The sequence below is a fragment of the Halichoerus grypus genome, chromosome 7 (genome assembly GCF_964656455.1).
Source record: "Halichoerus grypus chromosome 7, mHalGry1.hap1.1, whole genome shotgun sequence".
In the NCBI taxonomy this organism is placed as follows: Eukaryota; Metazoa; Chordata; class Mammalia; order Carnivora; family Phocidae; genus Halichoerus; species Halichoerus grypus.
The window spans coordinates 70,927,149-70,948,862 of NC_135718.1; the positions used below are offsets into that span (position 1 = coordinate 70,927,149).

At 44.9% G+C, this 21,714-nt stretch overlaps 1 protein-coding gene across 1 annotated transcript in view; it reads left to right on the plus strand.

Annotated features, from left to right (window-relative positions):
* The first annotated feature begins 8,501 nt into the window (after positions 1-8,501).
* SLC35F3 (solute carrier family 35 member F3) overlaps positions 8,502-21,714 on the plus strand; it is a 375,837-nt gene continuing 362,624 nt past the window's right edge. Inside the window, exons 1-2 of the mRNA XM_036108660.2 lie at positions 8,502-8,685; positions 9,072-9,301. Of these exons, the coding sequence (XP_035964553.1) occupies positions 8,633-8,685; positions 9,072-9,301 (283 nt within the window). The 5' untranslated portion in view covers positions 8,502-8,632. The remainder of the gene's footprint in view (positions 8,686-9,071; positions 9,302-21,714) is intronic.

The window sequence follows — 21,714 nt, forward strand, 5'->3', positions numbered from 1 at the left end:
CCAAGCTTTCAATCAAAAGCCTGGGAAGACTATGCCCAAGGAAAAAGGGCAAAACAGTTGTGGAATCTTACTAATATTGCAACCTTATCCCAAATTAGTTTAATTTCTAATTGAATTATGGTGATTAATTCCTCACTCTCTCTACTTAAGAGAAGAAGGAAAACCTTCTCTGGTGGGAGATGTGGTCATCTGGAGGCTCTATAATGTTTCAAATAACAATGTCCGGAATATAGTAAAAATTACCAGACATGTGCATAAGTAGGAAAATATGATTGACAATCAAGAGGAAAAACAGGCAATAGACACATATTCATAGATGACCCCCATATTGGAGCTAATCTAAGATGTTAAAGAATCACCAGAGAAACTGTTTAAAAAATGTTTATATGCAGTCCATACATAGGAGTTTCTTATTGAAGGATCTGGAGAGAAGCCTGGAAACTAGTATCTTTTAAATGCTTCCACATGCTTTTGAGGCATACCTGTCTTTAAGGAGTGTAGTTCACTGATCATCTATGTCAGCCTCATCAAGGGTGCTCATTAAAATGCAGATTTCCAGGCTTACTAGGAGGAAAACACCTCACTATGAATAAAATATGAGAGTCTGCATTTTATTTTTTTTCTAGCTTTATTGAGATATAATTGACATAAAGCATTATATAAGGTGCACAACATAATAACTTGACATATGTATATATTGCAAGATGGTTACCACAACAAATTTAGATCATTCATAATTTCATATAATTACAAAAAAAAAAGAATTTCCTTGTGATGACAACCTTTAGAATTTACTCTCTTAGCAACTTTCTAATATTCCATACAGCATTGTTAACTATAGTCACCATGCTGTAATTACATCCCCAATACTTATTTATAACTGGAAGTTTGTGCCTTTTGACCATCTTTACCCAATTCCCACAAGCCCCTCTCTTCCCCTCACCTCTGGCAGCCACAGAGCTGATCTCTTTTTCTATGAGTTTGGTTTTTTAGGATTTTACATGTAAGTGAGATCGTACAGATTTGTTTTTCTCTATTTGACTTATTTCACTTAGCATAATGCCCTCAAGATTCATCCACATTGCTGTAAATGGCAGGATTTCTTTCTTTTTTATGGCTGAATAATATTTCAGTGTGTGTGTGTGTGTGTATGTGTGTGTGTGTGTGTTTGACCTTTTATTTATTCATTCATCTGTTGACGGGCACTTAGGCAATTTCTATGTCTTGGACATTGTAAATAATGCTACAATGAACATGGGGGTGCAGATATTTCTTTGACATGGTAATTTCATTTCCTTCAGATACATACCCAGAAGTAGAATTGCTGGATCATATGGGAATTCTGGTTTTAAAAATTTTTGAGGAAACTTCATACTGTTTTTGATAGTGGCTGCACCAATTTATATTCCCACTAACAATGCACAAGTGTTCCCTTTTCTTCACATCTTCACCAGCATTTGTTATCTCTTATCTTTTTTATGATAGTCATTCTGACAGGTGTGGAGTGATAGCTCACTGTGGTTTTGATTTGCATTTTCCTGATGATGAGTGATGTTGAGCTTTATTTCATGTGTCTGTTGGCCATCTGTATGTCTTCTTTGGAAAAAAAGTCTATTCAGATCTGCCCATTTTTAGTTGGATTATTTGCTTTTTGTTATTGAGGTATATGAGTTCTTTATACATTTTGGATATTAACCCCTTATCAGTTATGTGATGTGCAAATATTTTCTTCCATTCCATGGACTGCCTTTTCATTTTATTGATGGTTTCCTTTGCTGTGCAGAAGCTTTTTACTCTGATATAGTTCCACTTGTTTATTTTTTTATTTTGTTGCTTGTGCTTTAGGTGTCATATCCAAAAAATCATTGCCAAGACCCATGACAAGAAGCTTTTTCTCTGTGTTTTCTCCTAAGAGTTTTATGGTTTTAAGTCTTACAGTTAAGTCTTTGATCCATTAGCACCTGAAGCGATTCTGAAAAATTGTACATTTTTAGAACCACCGGTATAGAGATTTTTTTTTTTTTTTGAAATATTTTCACTAGTGCTTTCTGTGATTCTGGATGTTCTCAAATATCCCAAACAGAACTTATATCAGGATCTCACTTTCATGCTTGGAGTAGCCAAAATTCCTTTATCATACTGCTTTGTAAATGATGTATCACAAACTGACCTAAGCCAATAAGTTAATGCACAGCCCTTGGGCTCTTTCGGTAGATGGTGTTAGCGAATGAATTTTTTACATAAGTAAATGGGAAAGTAGTAACCCATAACTTAGCTATCAGATAATGAAAAAAAATAACAATTTACATCAGATTACACCGTACATGCACACAATTATTAAACCAATGACATTTGTTAGCGTGTGTGTGGAAAAAAGTTTATATAGCCTGTTCTCTAAGTTAGACAAAGTTGGGAGTATATGGGTGGCTCAGTTGGTTAAGCGTCTGCCTTCAGCTCAGGTTGTGATCTCAGGGTCCTGGGATCGAGCCCCATGTCGGGCTCCCTGCTCAGCAGAGAGTCTGCTTATCCCTCTGTCTCCCTCTGCCCCTCCCCCCACCCATGTGCACTCTCTCTCTCTCCCCTCTCAAATAAATAAATAAAATCTAAAAAAATAAGTTAGAGAAAGTTTCAGCATTCTGTTTTTTTTAGGTGCTCTGAACACACGTAACACTCACTCCAGGCAGAAGGACAATATTCTAGAGCAGAATTCCATTACCCTTATAGTTACCATCGGGCAAATATAAATCCTTATACCCCTTGGCTGGAAGAAGGATGGCAAACTTTGGATACCATCTCTAAGGATAAACGTTTATTGGTTCACAGCCTTGGGGTTCCCTGGGTGAAATCTGAAACTGGTCCCCATACGCAGAGAGCAAGGAGAGACCGAAGAAAGAGGCAGACCCCTCCAGATTGGTAGGTGGCAGGTTTAATAAGCAAGGGAACTTACATTTGAGGCTTATCTTGGGTGGCCAGAAGATGAGTAAATCTCTGCATCTGCCCCTCAGAATCTTAAAAGTTTATATAGACGAAGCCTTCACTGGGTTCAGTAATACACACCATCCAGATGGTCTCAACACCTTACTCTCTCAAGACTGCCTGGTTGAAACAGCTCCAACTGCATGGGAACAGTGGGTAGAATGTACATTCAAGGACAGGGGAACAGGGGAGGAGCCTCCAACTGCCTGAGTTGAACTCACAGGTCAACTGGCGCTCACATCTTCTCAATGATCTCCGCCAGCAAGGTTCCAAATCCTATATAACCCGGATCTTTGAAATACTCCATCTGATCCACGTATCTTGAATTCCTAGCATTCCCCAATGGGAGCCCATTTCTAACTCTTATCATGCCATCCAACAAGCAAGTTATTTCACCAGTGATAACCCATTTGTGATATTTATCATGCCCCAAAGCAGAGCTTCAGGCGTTGGGTGACATGGGTGATAGGAGGGTCTGTAGTATGTGCCTGTGCACATGGCCTTTACTGGATAATGCTGGCTCACCCCCACACCTAATTGGAAGGGTAGGTTGCTGGCCCCAACATCGACAAGGGACTGCACGTGTAGTATCACACGGCCCCTGCAGAAGTATTTAATATCATTTACAGACCTTGGCACAAGATTTAAAGAGGGCTGCTTGTGGAGGTGAGAGTACTTGGTGAGGTGGGGGCAGTGTTTGCAACGGCTGACAAAGTCACCATCCCAAACCTCCCGAGATGTCACAACAATGACTACATCTGACAAATGTAAACCTTATAGAAGTAACAGTAATTGTCCTGGCTAACATTTATCGAGCACTAAAGCCTGTGCTGAATTCTTTTTTTTTTTTTTTTAAGAGAGACTTTAAAGATTTTATTTATCTGAGAAAGAGAGCATGTGCGTGCGTGCACAGCGGGGAGGAGGAAAGGGGAGGGCTAGAGGCAGAGGGAGAAGCAGACTCCCTGCTGAGCAGGGAGCCCGACACGGGGCTCGAACCCAGGACCCTGGGGTCATGACCTGAGCTGAAGGATGATGCTTAACTGACTGAGCCACTAGGTGCCCCATAAAGCCTGTGCTAAATTCTTAATGTACTTGAACTTACTTCATTTTTATAAGAACTATTTGAGGGTGATGTGAAAAAAAGGAGCCTTAGAGAGGTTAAAGAAGTTTCCCAAGGCTATCTAACTGTTGAGTGGAAAAGCCGGTAGTTAAGCCATTTTATTGGACTCCAAACTCCAAACCCCATGCTATTTATTTAAAAGGGGAGGAGGGGCAGCGTGTGGCTTCACAGCTGCACATGTGAGCATTATGTAGAGATTTTAGGCAACATGAACGCAGATATGAGTCAGCAGTTTCATGTGGCTGTCAAGAAAATGATTCAACCTGTAGCCCCATTGCTAATAATAGCTCGTGTCTATTAAGTACCGGCCCTGGCCACGTGCTAGGCTCTAGTCTAAGTACTTTACATGTATGAACTCCTTCTGTCTTCCCAACAAGCTCACAAGGGTCATCCCCTTATACAGACACAGGAACGGAAGCTCAGAAAGGGTAAAGATCTTGCCTAGAATTATAGCAGCCAGAATGTGATGATTAAATGGGGGAGTGGCCTCTGTCCTCTTCTGACTCTTCCTAGACCTTCCCTCGGGTTCAGTAAATGTGTCTGGAAAAGCAAGGTGGGGGATGCTGAGTTCACAAAACTTCAGGCATTGTTTACGTGATTGGTTCTCAGTGTGCGAAGAGTGTGCAAAGAGTGTCCACCTGGGGATTTCAGTGAAATGGGAGAGTTCCCATGCCCACATCAAGAAATGATTCAGAGTTAGCATTTTTAAACAACTGTCTTGAGTGATTTTTGACTCCAGATGGTCGGTCCTCTGAGGATGCTCCAGAAACACCAGTCGAAGTGTTTTTCATGGCAGTCCAAGACTGGCTTAAGATGAAATATTTCAGGTACCAGGAAAAAAGATTTGTCCCAAAGTCTCAGAAGAAGGGATTAAGAGAAAACTTACACACATATGCTCATGCAGAGAGAGAGAGAGGGAAAGAGAGAGAAAAGGGAAGAGATAGAGAGAGAAAGAGAGAGAAACATGTTGTTCCTAAGGCTCTCACAAAAGAAAGGTTAAAAATTATGTACAGTTATGGAGGATATTAATTTTTTATTTATACACCTAGGTATTTCTTGTTACTTTTCTTCTTATAATGGCTTTGTTGCTTTTATGATCACAACAGCCATAAAAATGACATACACAGTAAATGTCATTCTTTAGAGGACTACTGTGACATTGGAAAGCTGCATACTATAATTTTTAAATTAACAGACTTTATTTTTTAGAGCAATTTTAGGTTCACAACAAAATTGAGGGAGAAGCACACAGTTCCCAAATCCCTCCCACCCCCACGTACACACACAGCCTCCCCACCAGCATCCACATCCCGCATGATTGTAATATGCTTGTTTGGTCATTATCCACCAAAGTCTGTAGCTTATATTAGGGCTCACACTTGGTGTAGTACAATCTATGGATTTTGACAAATGTATAATGGCATGTATCCACCATTATAATATCATATAGAATAGTTTCACTGACTTAAAAATGCCCCGTGCTCACTCATTCATCCTTCCCTCCCTACCACTGCCCCCAACCAGGAGCCCCTGGTGGCCACTGATCTTCCTACCATCTCCATAGCTTTGCCTCCACAGTGTCATATAGTTGGATTCATATAGTATATCACCTTTCAGATTGCCTTCTCTCACTTGACAATATACATTTAAGGTCCCCCCTGTGTCTTTTCATGACTTGATAGTTGATTAATTTTTATCACTGAATAATATACCCTAGTACGAATGTATCACAGTGTTTGCCTATTGAGGGCCATCTTGGCTGTTTCTGTGTTTGGGCAATTATTAATAAAGATGCTGTAAATATTTGTGTGCCAGTTTTGTGTGGACATGGATTTTCAACCTAATTTAGCAATATACCAAGGCATGAGATTGCTGGAGCATATTTGGTTTCCTGAGTTTCATAAGAAACTGGAAAACTATTGCATTACCACCATCAGTGATCGAGAGTTCCTGTTGCTCTACATTCTCATCGGCATTTGGTGGTGTCAGAGTTTTGGATTGTGTCCATTCTAGCAGGTGTGCTGTGGTATCTCATTCATTGTCTTAAATTGTAATTGCGTGATGACATATGTTGAGCATCGTTTCATAAGCTTATCAGCCATCTGTATATCATCTTTGGTGACATGTCTGTTCAGCTATTTTGCCAATTTTTAAATTGGGTTGTTCATTTTCTTCTCATTGAATTTTAAGTATTCTTATCTTGGATAATAGTCCTTTATCAGATATGGCTTTTGCACAGAGTCTCTGTGAGTCTGTGACTTATCATCTCATTCTCTTGACAGTGTCTTTTGGAGAACAGTTTGTAATTTTAATGAAATCTAAATTATCAGCATTTTTTTCATGGATCATGCCTTTGATTTTGTATTGAAAAAGTCATCACCAAACCCAAGGTTGTCTAGATTTTCTCTGATGTTATCTTCTAAGAATTTTATAATTTTTCAATTTATATTTAGGCTTATGATCATTGTTTTTCATGAGGATGTCCAATTGTTCCAGCATCATTTGTTAAAAACACTATCCTTTCTCCATTAAATTGACTTGGCTCTTTTGTCAAAGATGACTTGACTGTATTTGTGTGAGTCTGTTTCTGAGCTCTATATTTTGTTCCACTTATTCCCTTGTCCATTCTTTCACCAATCCCACATTATATCATTTACTGTAGTCTTATAGTAAGTCTTGAAGTTGGGTAGTGTCAGCCCTCCAACTTTGTTCTTCAGTATTTTGTTGGCTAGTCTGGGTGTTTTGCCTCTCCATATAAAGAATCAGTTTGCTGATAGCCACAAAATAACTTGCTCAGAGACTGGGATTACTTTGAATCTGTACATGAAGTTGGAAAGAACTGATGTCTTAATACTGCATATTCTTACCAATGAACATGGGATATCTTGCATTTAGGTCTTCTTTGGTTTCTTTCATCAGAGCTTTGCAATTTTCCTCATATAGATCTTGTACATATTATATCGATACCTAAGTATTTCACTTTTTCTGTGTGCTAAGGTAGGTCGTGTTATGTTTTAAATATCAAATTCCAGTTGTTCATTGCTGGTATATAGGAAGTTGATTGACTATTGCACATTAATCTTGTATCATGCAAACTTGCTATAACCGATATTTGTGCCAGGTTAATTTTTGGTCGATTGCTTGAAGTTTTCTACATAGATGATCATTTCACCTGTGAACAATTTTATTTCCTCCTTCCCCAAAGGTACACTTTTCCATTTCCTTTTCTTACAAATTGCAGTAGCTAGGACCTGCAGTCGATACTGAAAAGGAGTGGTGAGAAGAGACATTGATCTTAGCAAGGAAGTTTCTTTCCATGAAATTCGATGTTAGCTGTCGGTTTCTGTAGATGTCCTTAACTAATTTAGGGAAGTTCCCTTCTATTCCTCGTTTGCTGAGACACGATATAATTTTAATGTAAAACATTGCCCAATAAGTAGTGTGTACAATTGGATTCTGACTTTGTGAAAAATGTATTTTACACAGGGGAAAATGAGTGGAAGGGAATACACTTATAATTCAAGGTAGTCATCTTTGGCTGGATGATGAGTATTTTCTTTAACAATTCTGTATTTTCTAACCCCAATGAACCTATGTTGTTTTCTGTGACAGAAAAATAACAGTATGAAAAGTGATGAGGTGTTCCGGAGAGACTGGCTTGCGGACAGAAAAACGGATAGAGGCTAAGTAAAATGGAAATCTAAAGGAGACAGACCTGACTTAGTAATTGCGTCATCAACGAGAAGGCAAGCTTTCTGAGGGCCAGGCCTGATTGAACTAGCCCCACAGCGTAATAAATCACTTCACCTGGGTCTCGGCTTTGCCTAGGAAATGCTGTTTATTTATTTGGCATTCCGAGCATGGTTTTTGTGGATAGGGAACCAGGTTTCTGTCTTCCCAAGTAGTTTTGCCTATTGTTTCAGAACGAGGAGAAGGAGCTAGAGAGAGAGAGCGTGACTGATTGGAATGAACCGAACTACGGAACCGGGAGCAGAGTGACCGGACAAGTCACGGGAGAGGGGAGGAGGAGCGCGCCCCAAACCCCAGGCTCGGAGCGCGGGCGCCGGGGCCGGCTGTGGAGCCCCGCGCACGGCCGGGCGGTGGGAAGGGGGCAGCAGCGCCCCCGCCTGGCTGCGGCGCTCCCGGGGCCGGGCACATCCCGCCGCCCAGGTGCCTCGAGAGCGCACGCAGCTGCCGGCGCTCTCTCCGGTGCCGCGGCTCCCGGGCCCGCCGTGTGCCGGGGCGACGGCGACAGGCGAGGGGTCCCGGGCCCGCCCCGCCCCGGCCGCCTGCAGCGAGCGCCGCGGACCGGCTGGAGCCTGGTGAGCCGCCGCGCCCGTGTCGCGCCGCACGCCGCGGAGGCGCTCGGGGACGGCGGGCGCGGGCGCGCACAGGAGGCGTGGGGCGGCCGGCGCCGCGCGGACCCTCGGCGGGCAGCGCGCCCACCTCCCTGGGGCCGCGACTGCGGGCGCCTCCGGCCCGCGCGGCCCCTCCGCCACAAGTCTGGGAGCTCCCGGCCCCACGCTGCCGGTGCCCATGGGGATCCGAGAGTTTCCCGGCGGCGCACCCAGGGGCAAAAGCATCACCGTGTGAGTAGCGCCCGGGCTTGGGGGGCGCGAGCGGGCGGGCGGGAGGGTGGGCGGCCGGCCCTCGGCAGCCGGGACGCCGGGCAGCCTGGGGCTCGGGTAGGGGCGGCGCGCGGCGGAGCTGCTCGGGAAGTTTCGGGCGTCCTCTCCCTCGCCGCTCGCCCCAATCTGCACTGCTCCGAGGCGCCCGCGGCCGGGCGCGGGAGACGGGACCCGACGCCGAGGCTGCCGGGGTCGCTGGGGTGGGTGGTGGGCGGCGGGCGGGGACCTGCGCCGGCCCTGCGGCGGCACCTGCCCCTGCTGCGCCCTTGCTCGCCCTCGGATCTGCCCCTCACCGGAATCCCCCTCCTTCTCTCTCTCCCCGCCCACCTGCCCGCGCGCGGCCTCAGTGGCATGAGGAGGTCACCGGACGTCAGCCCCCGGAGACTGTCCGACATCAGCCCCCAGCTCCGGCAGCTCAAGTACCTGGTGGTGGACGAGGCTATTAAGGAGGATCTGAAATGGTCGCGCTCAGTGGAGGATCTCACCAGCGGGCCCGTGGGGCTCACGTCCATCGAGGAGCGGATCCTGCGCATCACCGGCTACTACGGCTACCAGCCCTGGGCAGCGAGCTACAAAAGTAAGACCACCCCCCACCCCCGTCCGCCGGTCCGTCTCCCCTGCCCTTGTCCCTGGCAGCTGGAGAGCACCCGCAGCGACGCGCCCAGCCACCCCCCTGCTGCCCTGCCCGCAGATACAGACCCAGCTTTGCAACTTTTAGGAGAGACCCGGAGACGGGGTTCTCCAGACCTTTGGGAATTTCTGAGCCGTTCTCTTACACCCCCTCCCCTTCCCACACACGCTTTTCTGTTCTTATCCCCTTGCTCTTGAGGTGTCGCAGTAGGGAGACAGATTGGAAACTCAGTGTACCCTGCGCTGTGTGGCTTCCCTGCGGATTCGAAAGCGTTACTCGCCCCGGGTCGGGCTCAGCTGGCTCCGAGACTGACTGCAGACTTAGTGGGCCTGGATTTTAACTCTTCCCTTTGTCTCCCGGGCCCTGATGATGGTGGAGGATTCTGGGGCCTTGATTTGAAACTCCGTGGCTGCTTTTGCCTCGTGTCTTTATCTGTCCTCAGTGTAGAGGTTCTATCTGGATCATTCTAGATAATGGCATTTGGTCCCGGAGAGAGAAACGGTTGGTGCCAGGTGGAGCAGCTGAAACTTTTCTTTGCCAGTGGGCCCAGCTGATGGCTTTGGCAATGCTGTGATCAATTGTGCACATAGTACCTGTGCGAGCAGGACTAATTTGGTGGGCATTTCTTCCCTTCGCTTAGAAGGGAGAAGGTGGCCACGACCAGCTCCAGATACCTATAACTCTAAACCCTAATTAGGTGGCCCCATCTCTGTGGTTTGGCATAGCAAAAACATTGCCGTTTACCACCCCAGTCGAGAAATGAGTACTGCTTCATTCCATTTGTAATAAAGACGAACAGCTTAATGATTTTGAGATATGTTTTTCCCCTTCATTACTTGAAATTGGAACATACTTTTTTGGTCCTTAGGAAAAAAATATCAGGCTTTTGTAAATTAATCATATTCAGCTCTAAAAATATGTCTCGTTTTCTCTTAAAACCCTTGATTCCAAGCCAGAGGTCAGCAGTATGCTGGCAATTAGCTGGTTACCTTTAAGTTATTTGCAGGCAGAAACGTGGGATTTTAATGTCTTGTTTTCATGCCCTTACTTGTTTTTAAGGGACTGCGGTGATTGTGTTTAACTCTGTATAAACCTTTAAAAGGTTATCTGTGTCTCCTCCAGTCTCCTGCTTCTGCTGCTAAAATCGTAGCTGATAAATTGGCTTTGGATCACAGAAGGAACACAAGGGACCAAGTTCTCTTTTAAGCAGAGAATGAAACAATGCAAAAAGAATGCAAACCCATTGGAAACCATTTCTCTTATAGGTGAAGATAGGACAGGTCCTATTTCTGCTTGCTGAATTTCTATCAGAAATTTCCTATTTCTTAGTTCCGTTCTCTGCTTTCATAATAACCAAAGACAGTGGTGTAAATTACAGTCTTCATGGAGTCATCTAGCCCCTGAAGTCATGCAGAAACTTATCATTGTAGTTTTATTTGTGACGTGGCTCCATGCGCTTTGTGGAAATTTTCACCAGGGTTCGTGACTTGGCGGGTGGGCAGGGAACCACAACAGTGATGACTGTGTTTGGTACAAACACACTTGATAATTCAGACAGGGGGACAGGCCATATGGAAAACGAGTTTCTTGTACCACCAGTGGATTCTTAAATATCCTCTCTCTGAGGCTTCGTTGAAGGAATAATATTAACTGACAAGGCGACAGCGGTCATTGTGATTAAGTAAAGTCAGCTCGCTCCAGTTTTTTTATTCCTATGAAGATTCTTCTTTATTCCAGGGTAGTTCCTTTTTTCCTAAAATGCTTTAGGTGACAACTGACATTTTGATGAATTAATTAGATTTTAAGTTTAAATTTAGAAAAGCTAATGTTTTATTAATACAGTCAAAGACGTCTTAGGGCAGATCTTTGGCTGTTTGCTATTTCTATCAGAGTAGAAAGAAAAATAAAGAGGCTTATCTATATGTTGGTATCAGTTCTTCTGTTTGTTAGCGAATAATCATACTGAGCAAGCTGGGAGCCATGATGATTACCAATAAATATTATTCTCATGGTCTGCAGAGCAGGCCGTGCTCATCCTTGGCATTATTAGGTCACCTTTCGGTCATCTTGCAAGGTGGCTTGTCTGTGTCCCCACTGAAGGAGTCCCCAATGAGAATTTCTGACTGTTTGAGAGATGCAGGTGAGCTCCTTTGTCGCAGCAGACATTACCGAAATAAGCAAGTATTCATTCTTATCCTCTTAATTTTTGGTCTTTATTTTGGGCGGCTAAGGTAAATGAGGTGGCTGTCAATAGTGCAGAAATGGCCTTTGCTCAGTGTTTTCTCCCCAGTCCATGAGATGAACAAGTTTCCCTCTAGATAAGGAATTTTGTAAGGAATTGTTGGAAAAAAAAAACCACCTCCTGAAGGCCCCTGAGTCTGAGGGGGAGGGTGTGTGGAGCATTCAGCCGAGAATTAAACTAGAAACAAGCAGGTAGGATGGGTCAAGGTCCTCTCCCCAGTGGCTAAAATCCTGCAAGCTCCACATTCCGTGTTTCTGAACCCCCAAACCACTGGGCAGGATTCTTGGGAACTCCTTGGGTTCCTAGCTGTGAGTGTATCCCGAGCCCAGAGAGCAGGTGGTCCAAAGCAGTTGCTCAGTAAATGTCTGTTGAGTGAGTGAGTGCATACGGTCTGAGACTCCAGCCTCAGCGAGAGAGAACCTTTGAATGGACCTCTGTAGTGGTTTGGGTCCTTGGATTCTTTTTGCTGCCTTCCTGTCTGTTTGGAATTGCTTCCCTCCTTCCACATTCTGCCATCCCAGCTGTGCCCTTGGCTTTCCAAACTGTAGACTAGACCAGGATTCCTGATGTAGCAAGCTTTGGTTTTGCCCCGGGTTTCCCAAGCTCAGCACGATTGAAATTTTGTACTGAATCATTCTTTATTGTGGGGGGCTGTCCTGTGCATTGTAGGGTGTTTAGCAGCATCCCTGGCCTCTGGCACTCCACTGCCATCCCCCCTGCAGCGTGGCAACCAAAAATGTTTCCAGATAATGCCACATGTCTCCTGGGAGTGTACCTTTGGATAAGAAGCCCTCATAACCTACCGCCAAATGTATGCTCCAAGTGAACTCTTCTGTTGACCGGTCGTGCTAACCTAAAAGGCTTGCCTTCTGGATTCCTGACCTCTTGTCTTCATTCCTCCTGGACCACTTCTTAGGTTTTCATGATGGGCTTGGCTAGAATAAACAGCCTTCTGGAAGAGCCTGTGGCCTTTTCAGCTGACATGATTCTGTACCCATTCACCATAAATGATAGCCTGTAGAAAGTGCTTTCAAATTCAAAACAAGGTGCCTAGAGCCTCTCAGTGATTTCCTTTCCCCTCCCACCTTGTATCACAGCAGGACAGAAATGACCAGCTGGAATCTCCTCTGCTGCCCCCTTGCTTTCTTGGCTCTCTGGTGTAGACACTGCTGAGGGAGGGCTGGGGAACAGAAATCAGGGATAAGCCATCAGGATAATGGTAGCCAGGCCTGACGCAATGGGGACTGGTGGCATTTGGGCATAGAGATGATTGAAGTAACTACTTTGCAGATCCCAGATGGAGGCTCTTATGCAGGATGAAGGAGCATTTATAAATGCTTATTTTCATTTACTCATTTAGCAAACTTTTTTGGAGCATTTACTAAATGCCAGAATACAGAGATCAGTGATGAGAGAGGAAGCTCACTACACAGATGTGCACAGATGTGCCTTTGTCAGGAAGCATAGATCAACAAATACGTGCATCTAGGACATGGATACACTGTTTACAGTTAGCAGGGATGTTGTACTTTGCAAAAGGTTCCCCTGATGGGTGGTTTCAAACAGCAAGCCCTTGAACATTTTTCTAGTAAAGAAACTTTTTAGGAGTAGCTTTTGGGTGGGGGATGTGTGAATGGTCATGTTTATTTCTTAAAATGAGGTACAACTGTCTCTTGAGCAGATTTATTAATATTACATGGCGCTGACACGTTCAGATAAAGATGATTTTTTTTTTTTTTTTGGAAACAAAGCCGATGGGTTTAGTTTTAAGTCATTTGTAGAGAGGAGAGTGGGCTGCAGTTGGCAAGTTGAGTCTCGATTGGGAACATGGGGATTCCTGAGCAAAATCATCCATCTAGCTGGGTGGAGGTTTTATAGTTCAAGCTGGGAGAGAGATCACCAAGTAACTCTGCTGGTAACAAGGCAGTCTCTTGTTTTGGGATCCTCCAGGTTAAAAACATCAGAAGGGGTTTGTGTGAGGTAAGGGGAAGCAGTTGGTGTAGAAAGACCATCTTTCTACTCTCTGCCATTTCAGCCCAGACTGTGAGTATAGGTGGCTGATGTCGTTACCAGTGAGAACTGGAACGGTGGCTCATAGTATAATTGAATTCATGGTGAGCAGCTTCTGTTTGGCCCTCCCAAAATAGTAAAGGTCAGGTCAGCAATTCAAAAATGACCCACTTGTAAGAGACTTATAATTTGGTTGTAAATGTTTATTCTAGATCGGAGCTTGGCATATTGAAATACTAGATCGAAAAGATTTTTCAAGGAGAAAAAGTTGGAGGTGGCAGGGGTGGGCCAGAGTGAGCCGAGAGCATAAATAACACTTTCTAACGTTTCAGAGAGTCCGTTTTATTCCTGAATATGAATACATGTTAGCAAGGTAGTAAATGGTTTTCTGAGATTCAAACGAATTAAAATGCAGAACTGTTATCTTTTAGGGAAGCACAGTGCTCCCCAGTATGCTCAGATCATGGACGGGGGTTATAAACCCTTTGCATCTGGTCGTGAAGGGCCGTGTTCTCGCCTCCAGGGATGCAGAGCCTGGGCAAGGAGATTTCTCACTGTTCTTCAGAAGTCTCTCCTGGTTCTGTTGACAAGGTGCCTGATCTAAAACGCCCGTGGTGGACATTTGTCCTTTCCTCAAGCAGCTGGAAACATGCAGGTTAGTTGAGTTAAAAAATTAATACACATGTGGATGAGCCATTGAGCTCTGTTAAGCGTTTTACCAAGTGTCGATGAGGCTGCTCATTTGAATCGTAGCCCTGTCTACGGCCATACCACCCTGGACGTGCCTGATCTCGTCTGAATCGTAGCCCTGAATGCAGGCGGGGCAGCCTCAGTATCTCATGCTGTCAGGAGAAGCAGATGAAATGGATCTTGGGCAGCTGGCTTCATATCCCGGCTTTGTCCCTTTGTCGCCCTGTCACTCACCTCTGCGAGCCTCTGTTTTCTTATCTGTAAAATGGGGGATAACGTCACCACTCTTCAAGGATAGTCATGAGGAGTAAATGAAACAATGTATATATAGCATCTGGCCCTTTGCTTGGCATCGGTAAATAAGCCTTCATTTTCGTTTATTCATTCAACAAACTTTTTGAGCTCTTAGTGTGTGTGCCAGCATCTAGAGGGCAGTGGCACGTCCTCACCCTGGGGTCTCCCAGACCAGAGGGGCAGAGAGTGGAACCCGAAGCTAGCTGACATTCGGTGAAGACGGGCTTGGGGGTGCTTCGAGAGCCCTTTGTCACAGGGGGAGGGCGGTTCAGAAGCTGGAGGGGGAATAAGCCGCAGGAAGTGGGTGGAGGGGAGGTTTGCGTTCCGTGCAGACGACTAGCAGATGTGTAGCAATGTGCATACGCTACTCCTGGAAGGTAATCCAGCTTGACTGGACCATAGCTGCTTGGGAATGTGAAAGGTGAAGGTGGTCTGTGAGCAGAAACTGACTGGAGTGCGTTATGCTCCAGTCGTCTGACCTGTGTCATCAGCAGGCCCCTGATGCCTGTCCCCTTACCTACCCAGGTCGCAGGCTAAGTGTCACATCTTCCAGGGAGCCTCCCTGACCATCTAGATCTGGTGGGATGCTCTTGCCAGGGGCTCCACAGTGCGGTCACTTCACATACATGTTGTCACGGCTGATTCAAGTGTGTGGCTGAAACTGACAGACGGCGAAGCCCTGTGAGGGCAGGGCTCACAGCTGCGTCCCCAGTCCTCGGCTCTTGGCCCATAGGACTGTGGTGATTCTGTCCCCAGTCACAGCATCCTTGGCACCTAAAGCAGTAAACGTTTACTAGATGTATCAGTGAAAGGTTATGTGTACACACACACACACACACACACACACACACACGGCTGATATGCATCTACATTTCTGTGGGGTCTTCCAGAATTATCCTGCACAGAGCCCTTCTGATTGCCTTTCTCCATCAAGAAGTGAGCCTCCCATTGCTCAGTGTCCTGGGTCTTCACCTTGACTCAGCTAAAAACACTAACAAGCAATCTCACTCCTCCAGCTTACATTAGCCAACATCTTATCAGAGTGTTTAGTATAGTTTCAAAGAGCTCCTGTTAAAAACGATATGGAAAAAATGAACAGAGCTCAGGGAAGAAGAGAAATGGATCGGGGGGAATTGAAAATGTGTTCTACAGGCAAGAATAAAGTATTGGGTGGGGGGGGGAGAGGTACAACAGGCCTATGACGTGTCTTTATCAGAACGATTGGGGCCAACACCAGCTCACCATGATGCCCTTCCCTGCCTGGCACCACATCTTGTGGGTGGGTTCTCAGCAGCCAGACTTGCATCATCTGCCTCCTGGGCACCACGGGTTAGACTGGCATGGACTCTTGACCCACACTGACTCAACCAGTATCTCCCTCCTGGAATTTGACATTAAAATCAGGAGGTTATGGTCTAGTTTGGGGTGGTCTTTCAAGTGGGGGAGATGCCATGAAAGGGGCTCTTCTGGCCTCCGTGTGGATGGAGAGTCAGAGACAGCTGGTCTACATAGACGAATCAGGCAGGCGTGCAGAGTGACCCAGAGGGACCAGTGGGGATTTTCAGGACTCCATGCCGGGTGCTGTTTCCCTCCGAGGTCAAGGCCGTGATGCAGCTCGTCCTCCGAGCTCCGGGAGATATCCCTGTGGCAATGCCACCGCCCCTTCCTGCTACGTGAACAGAAGCTGTGTTTTGTTCTGTGTAACTTCAGACTCCCATCTGAATAATGTTTCTGAGCCACTTCCACTCAGGTCCATGTAGGACAAAACAAGGATCTACATACCAAAGAATTTTCCACTGGAAATAAGAAATCATGTCCTGACTGCTGAGATAAAAAAGATAATGGAGCCTCCGTCACTGGAGAGCTTCAGAAAGAGGCAGACACTCAGTAACCCCAGCTGGATTAAGTATTTACTTATCCTGTGTTAAGGGGGTGGAGGGGACTTGTTTTTTGATTTTATTTTTTTTACATGATGTCTTTTAGTTCAGTGGTGAGTGTGCGCTGATCAATAGACTAACAGAACAGTTTTGTTTCCTTATTGCAGAGCCTAGAAAGGAACTTGTACAATTAGGAACCTGGGAAATTCTTTTCGTAACTGATGGTGACAAGACTTTGAACAGTGGGCTAGGACATGGGCACACGCTTTTCTCCTGTGCAGCTTGAGGTAGCCTTAAGTTATGACAGCATTTGGAATTATAGGGACTAAATTGCTCCTCTCGGGTGATTTGCACTGTGGAAGGGTAGAGGCTGTTTTGGACTCCTGAGACATAGAGAGTCAATGGAACCGAGACTCTCAGAACACTTTTCAAGTCTTGACAAATATTTTCTGTGACATGCTTGTTTGTCAGTCTGCTCTGTATCATCTACTGTACATGACTAGATAAGAATCTATTAAGATATTATTTTTATCCTTTTCCACCATCTACTTCGCAACAATGTTGTATAATAAAAATGTGGGGTATGTCCTCAAGGTTTCATCCAAAAGGGTCAGAAGAAAGCTGCTTTCTGATGAATGTGGACTTTGCTACCTTATTTTTCTCTTTAGAAATCGAGTCTGCTCATATTCAATGAACGTATATTAAGATGTCCTCTTCTTAAAAAATGAATATAATTATGATGCTAGGTGTGAAACACTTGGGTTTTCTGCAGTGTTCTCATGCCATGCTCATGTGGGAGTTTAAGAAACACTATTCATGGAATAGTGGCATGCAGTACCTAGGAAGGACTCAAAATCTCCACCTCTATACATTTTGTTTTAAAGAATAAAATAGTTTGAAGACTATTTAAATGCTATAATCCAGAATAGCAGGTTTCAAGGGTTCGTCCAAACTCTTTCACTTTAAGTCAGCATTTTCTTTTATTAAATATTTAACATACAAAAGCTATTTATGTGTTTATCTGATTTTATGCGGTGGGTATGTTTTCAAAGTTACATGTAAATAAAATTATATAATTAGAATTTGTTCTAGAAAACACTAGGAAGCCTTGGTACTTGTGCCTTTGTAATTGTGTTTATTCTCTCTGTAACCTGCCTTGTATCTTGAGATTCTCTGGGATGACATTGAGGACCATCAGTGTGGTGGCTGGAAGGTAGAGGAAGGATCGCTTTCAAATTAGACCCTGCTGCCATCATACTCCCTCTTGAGAGGCCCGTGGGCCAGGCAGAGGCTTCAGAAAACCACTGCATAGGATTTCAAACATTGCTCATGAAGGGGTTTATTTCTGAATGGCTTGGAAACAGATCAAACCGTGGAACCCCCTGTGGATGTGTATCTGTTCATCTGCCCATCCCCCCAACACCCAATCCACTCAGTCGTACACTGTTCATTCATTCGGACATCAAATAGTTCACTGCTTCTAGAGGGCAGCAAATATATTCACTTCTAACAGAAACATAAGTGTATAGTGTAGTTAACAGTTTTCTGGAAAATTACACAACAGGGGAACAAGACAGACACATATCACTTTGTAAAGTCCCCTACTTTCCTGGTCTTGGGGCCATCTCATAGATGCACTATGTGTGTCTTTTTGGTGTTTCCCTAACTAAATACCTTGGGGTATTTGGGATCAGCATTAAGCAGCTTTACACTAAGCTCTATGTGGTATACATGATATTGCATATTATTTTATCATGGGGTACCATAAACAGTTAGAAACAGGATAGTGAGCCACAGTGAACTTCTTTTTCTGTTCCTTTGGAAGCTTGAGCTCTGCTGCTATAATCAAAGTTCTGATTCATTTATTTGTTATATCCCAGCCGTTCAACATTTTCTTTTTCCTCTTTCATGAAATCATGCAACAACAAAGATTTTTTTAACTGGGTTGATGAGATTAAGCCACTAACCCAGCACATTTCTCCCCTAATGTTTTATGCTGCAGGCATTCTGGTTCTTTCTAGCGTTAAAGAAAGCCAGCCTGAGACCTAAGATGTTCTTCTTCCTCTGACTAGGGGCCCAGCAGAAAAACAGTGGCCTGGAACTCAAAAGGGTTGGGATTTCTTTCCAGGTCTACCTGTTCTTCCCCGTGCCGCTGCTCATTCTGTGTGTGCGCTTTCTCCAGTGCCCGTGTCCACAGGAATAAGCCTCGTACCCATTCTTCCCCTGGCTATTTAGCTTGAGAGTCACGGCACTCTCGAATTCATGTAGCTGTGAAGGGAGTCATGTCTCTAAAGGCCGGCTCTACTTTTATACATTAATAAAAATCCAAGTGTCCCAATTACCGTGACCGTCACTTTACGTAGTGTCAAGGATGGTGGAGATCTGGAGTTCTGCACAGAGGTTTCTTGCGTGATTGGTCCTGGAGCCGCTGCCCCTCTTGTGGCTGAATCTAAGATTCAGGGATGCGGTTGAGCTAAAATGTAGGACACAGGTTGTTGGAGGACACCGTGCATTCCCTTCTGTCCCCCTATCTTGCTTGCCTCTTTCTTTGACTCCCACCTTTTCTTTATGCCGAGCACGTGAAGTCTGAGCGCCGACAGAAGACTGTGTGTCTTTGGAACTGATGATCCCTGATGGTCAGCAGGTGGCCCCGAGTTCCTCGGATCACTGCCTGGGCTCCTAGCTTTCTCTACTGCTTTGTGGTTGATGGGGCTCCTGTAGGCGAGGGAGGTGGCGAGGCAGCTAGGGTCCTGGGCCGCCTTGTATGGAAGAGGAAGCCAGGAGGGGACAAGATAACGGTCCTCCCGTAGTGGCTCGGAGGTCCCGTCTCAAGGCTGGCAGCAGTACGCTGGGCCTGCCTTACTTTCTGTCTAGAGGTGTCTGTATTGCTTTGGGGGATACCTGTACAGCCTTACCTGTGTCAGTCATACCTTAATAAGGTGGTATTTAATTAAAAAACACAAAAGACATGTTCTTTGCTGTGTGGGACTTGTCTCAGGTTCCAGGATTCTTTTTGGTGAAGGAAACCTACTTTTTCCAGAGATTTAGAGTTCTGGCCCATTTCTCTAAGTGCTTTAACTTTGTACCCTATAAAATAAAAATATGCTTGAATCTGGGGACAACGGGCCTTCCCTGAGAGTGGACAGGTACCATTGCGTCTGAGTCTGCAGAACAGGCTGTTTTCAAAGGATTCATTGGCCTGTAGGGCGGACAGTGTTTCTGGTGCTGAGTCTTCAGAATGCTGGCAGCTCATCTCTGGTTATATCTTACCTCTCTCCTGACCAACTCTCAGTTACGCTTGAGCACTTTGTCTTTCCTCCTGGCTCCCAAGGATTAGGGGGAGGCCACAGAGGGAAGGCCTTTTTTTTTTTTTTTTTTTTTTTGAGAGATGGTCCAAAGGAAATGGCTCTATCAGCTGCTACCTGGAGAAGGATGCTCTGGTGGCACGTACGTACGCGCGTGCACGTGTGTGTGGGAGGGGGAAGGAGAGTTCCCTGGTCTCCATCAGTCAGCGTGCATGCTACAGATGATTAAGAATTGCCATTTGCCATTCCTGGCAGAATTCACTTCGTGGTGTCTCTAGGAAGGCATCATTATTGCTGTTTGTGGCTTAAGAAATGAAGGCACAGAATAATGAACAGACCATACGGGGATAATATTACTTTTGCCTCAAGGTGAATACATGAGTATCGGAGGCAATCTGAGAAGTTATGAGGGTTCCTGTGTTCAAAAAGAGAAGATCTGCTCCTTGAGAACAGGAAAAAGGGAGACCCTTTGGAATTTGCAATGGAAGAGAGAAAGCACAGATGCTACAGTGTATGAAGGAGGAAGTATTCATCCTGCTGGGAGTGGGGATAATTGATTGGCTTCAGAATAAAGTATGTGCAAGGTCAGAGAAAGGGTATGGAGCGGAAGGCAAGAGTGGGGTTTGAATCTCAGACCGTTCTCGTGAAAAGAAGCATGCGTGGAAGGTGCTAAAACCAAGGGAGAAGAGATGATAGCTACTTTGTAGAGCGGCTGTAAATGCTGTGTAGTTGTCCCAGATGACTATTAGCACTCACATCTGCTGGATATATGCCCTGGAGTGGAATTTTAGGGCTGCAGTAGACTGCAAACTCACTTTAGACCTTTTCTGTCCCTTGCCAGCCTCCATGAAACAATTGGTTGTGTTGGGAAGCCCACATGGCAAAGAACTGCAGGTGGCCTTTAAGGGTTGAGGTATCCAGCCAAGAGCCAGCAAAAAAACAACTTTTAGTCCTACAACCACTAGGAACCAAATGCTTCCAGCAGTCATGCTGGTGGAAAAGCAAATCCTTCCCCAGTTGAGCCCCTAGATGAGAACCAGCCCCGCTAGCGTCTCGCTTTCAGCCTCATGTACAGAGGTGGTGGAGAACAGGCTGATAAACAATCTATCACAAGCGTAAGGAAACAGAACCAGGCAAGAGGGCATATCTGAATTCTGGTCTTGGCTCTGCCGTTTCCTAACTGGGTATCATTGACCAGGTCCCTTATCCAGCCTGGCCATCCCTTACCTTTTATGTTCAATGAAGGGATTTGGCAAGATTACATCCTCAATCCCTACCAGCATAACATTTTGATGAGTTTAAGATTTATCTTCAACATCTGAGGAACTCATCTATTCTGGAAATGAATGTTTAGAGGTAAAAAAAAAAAATTGGGGTGATAACCAAACCTGTGTCATATCTAGAAAATTAGCCCATTTCTGAATCTTCTCTGCGGTATGTAGTGGGCAAAGCCTATAATGGGGCTCTCTGATACTAAGTCTCTGGAAAGGGAAGCACATGGATTAAAGAGGTTTTTTTTTTTATTCTATCCCTCTTTTTCTCTTACTTCTTTTGGTACATTGACCAAAACTATGCTGACTAAATCTTTGATTATGTTGAACACTAAAACATGGTAGATGTAGTGTTTGCATTTCAAAGTTCTGAAAAATAAGAGAAATAACAGTCTAGGTTTCTAATGAAATCCTTAAAGACTATGAGGATTACCTTTGAGTCACAAGAGCACCTGTCTTTGGGTTACACCTTTCAGGGAGCAGAAGGAATGATCTGGAGACTTAACACTGGTTTTGTTGTTCCTGTAAGACGGTTACCGGGTTTTGAATAAGTTCCCTGAGGAAGAAATTGCCCCACTGTTGCAGGCACTTGAAATCTCAGTGGGTCTTTGTGGTGAGCAGCTCTGTGGAGGTGTTTTTCAGTGTGAAGCTGTTCTTGGAGGGGAGAGTG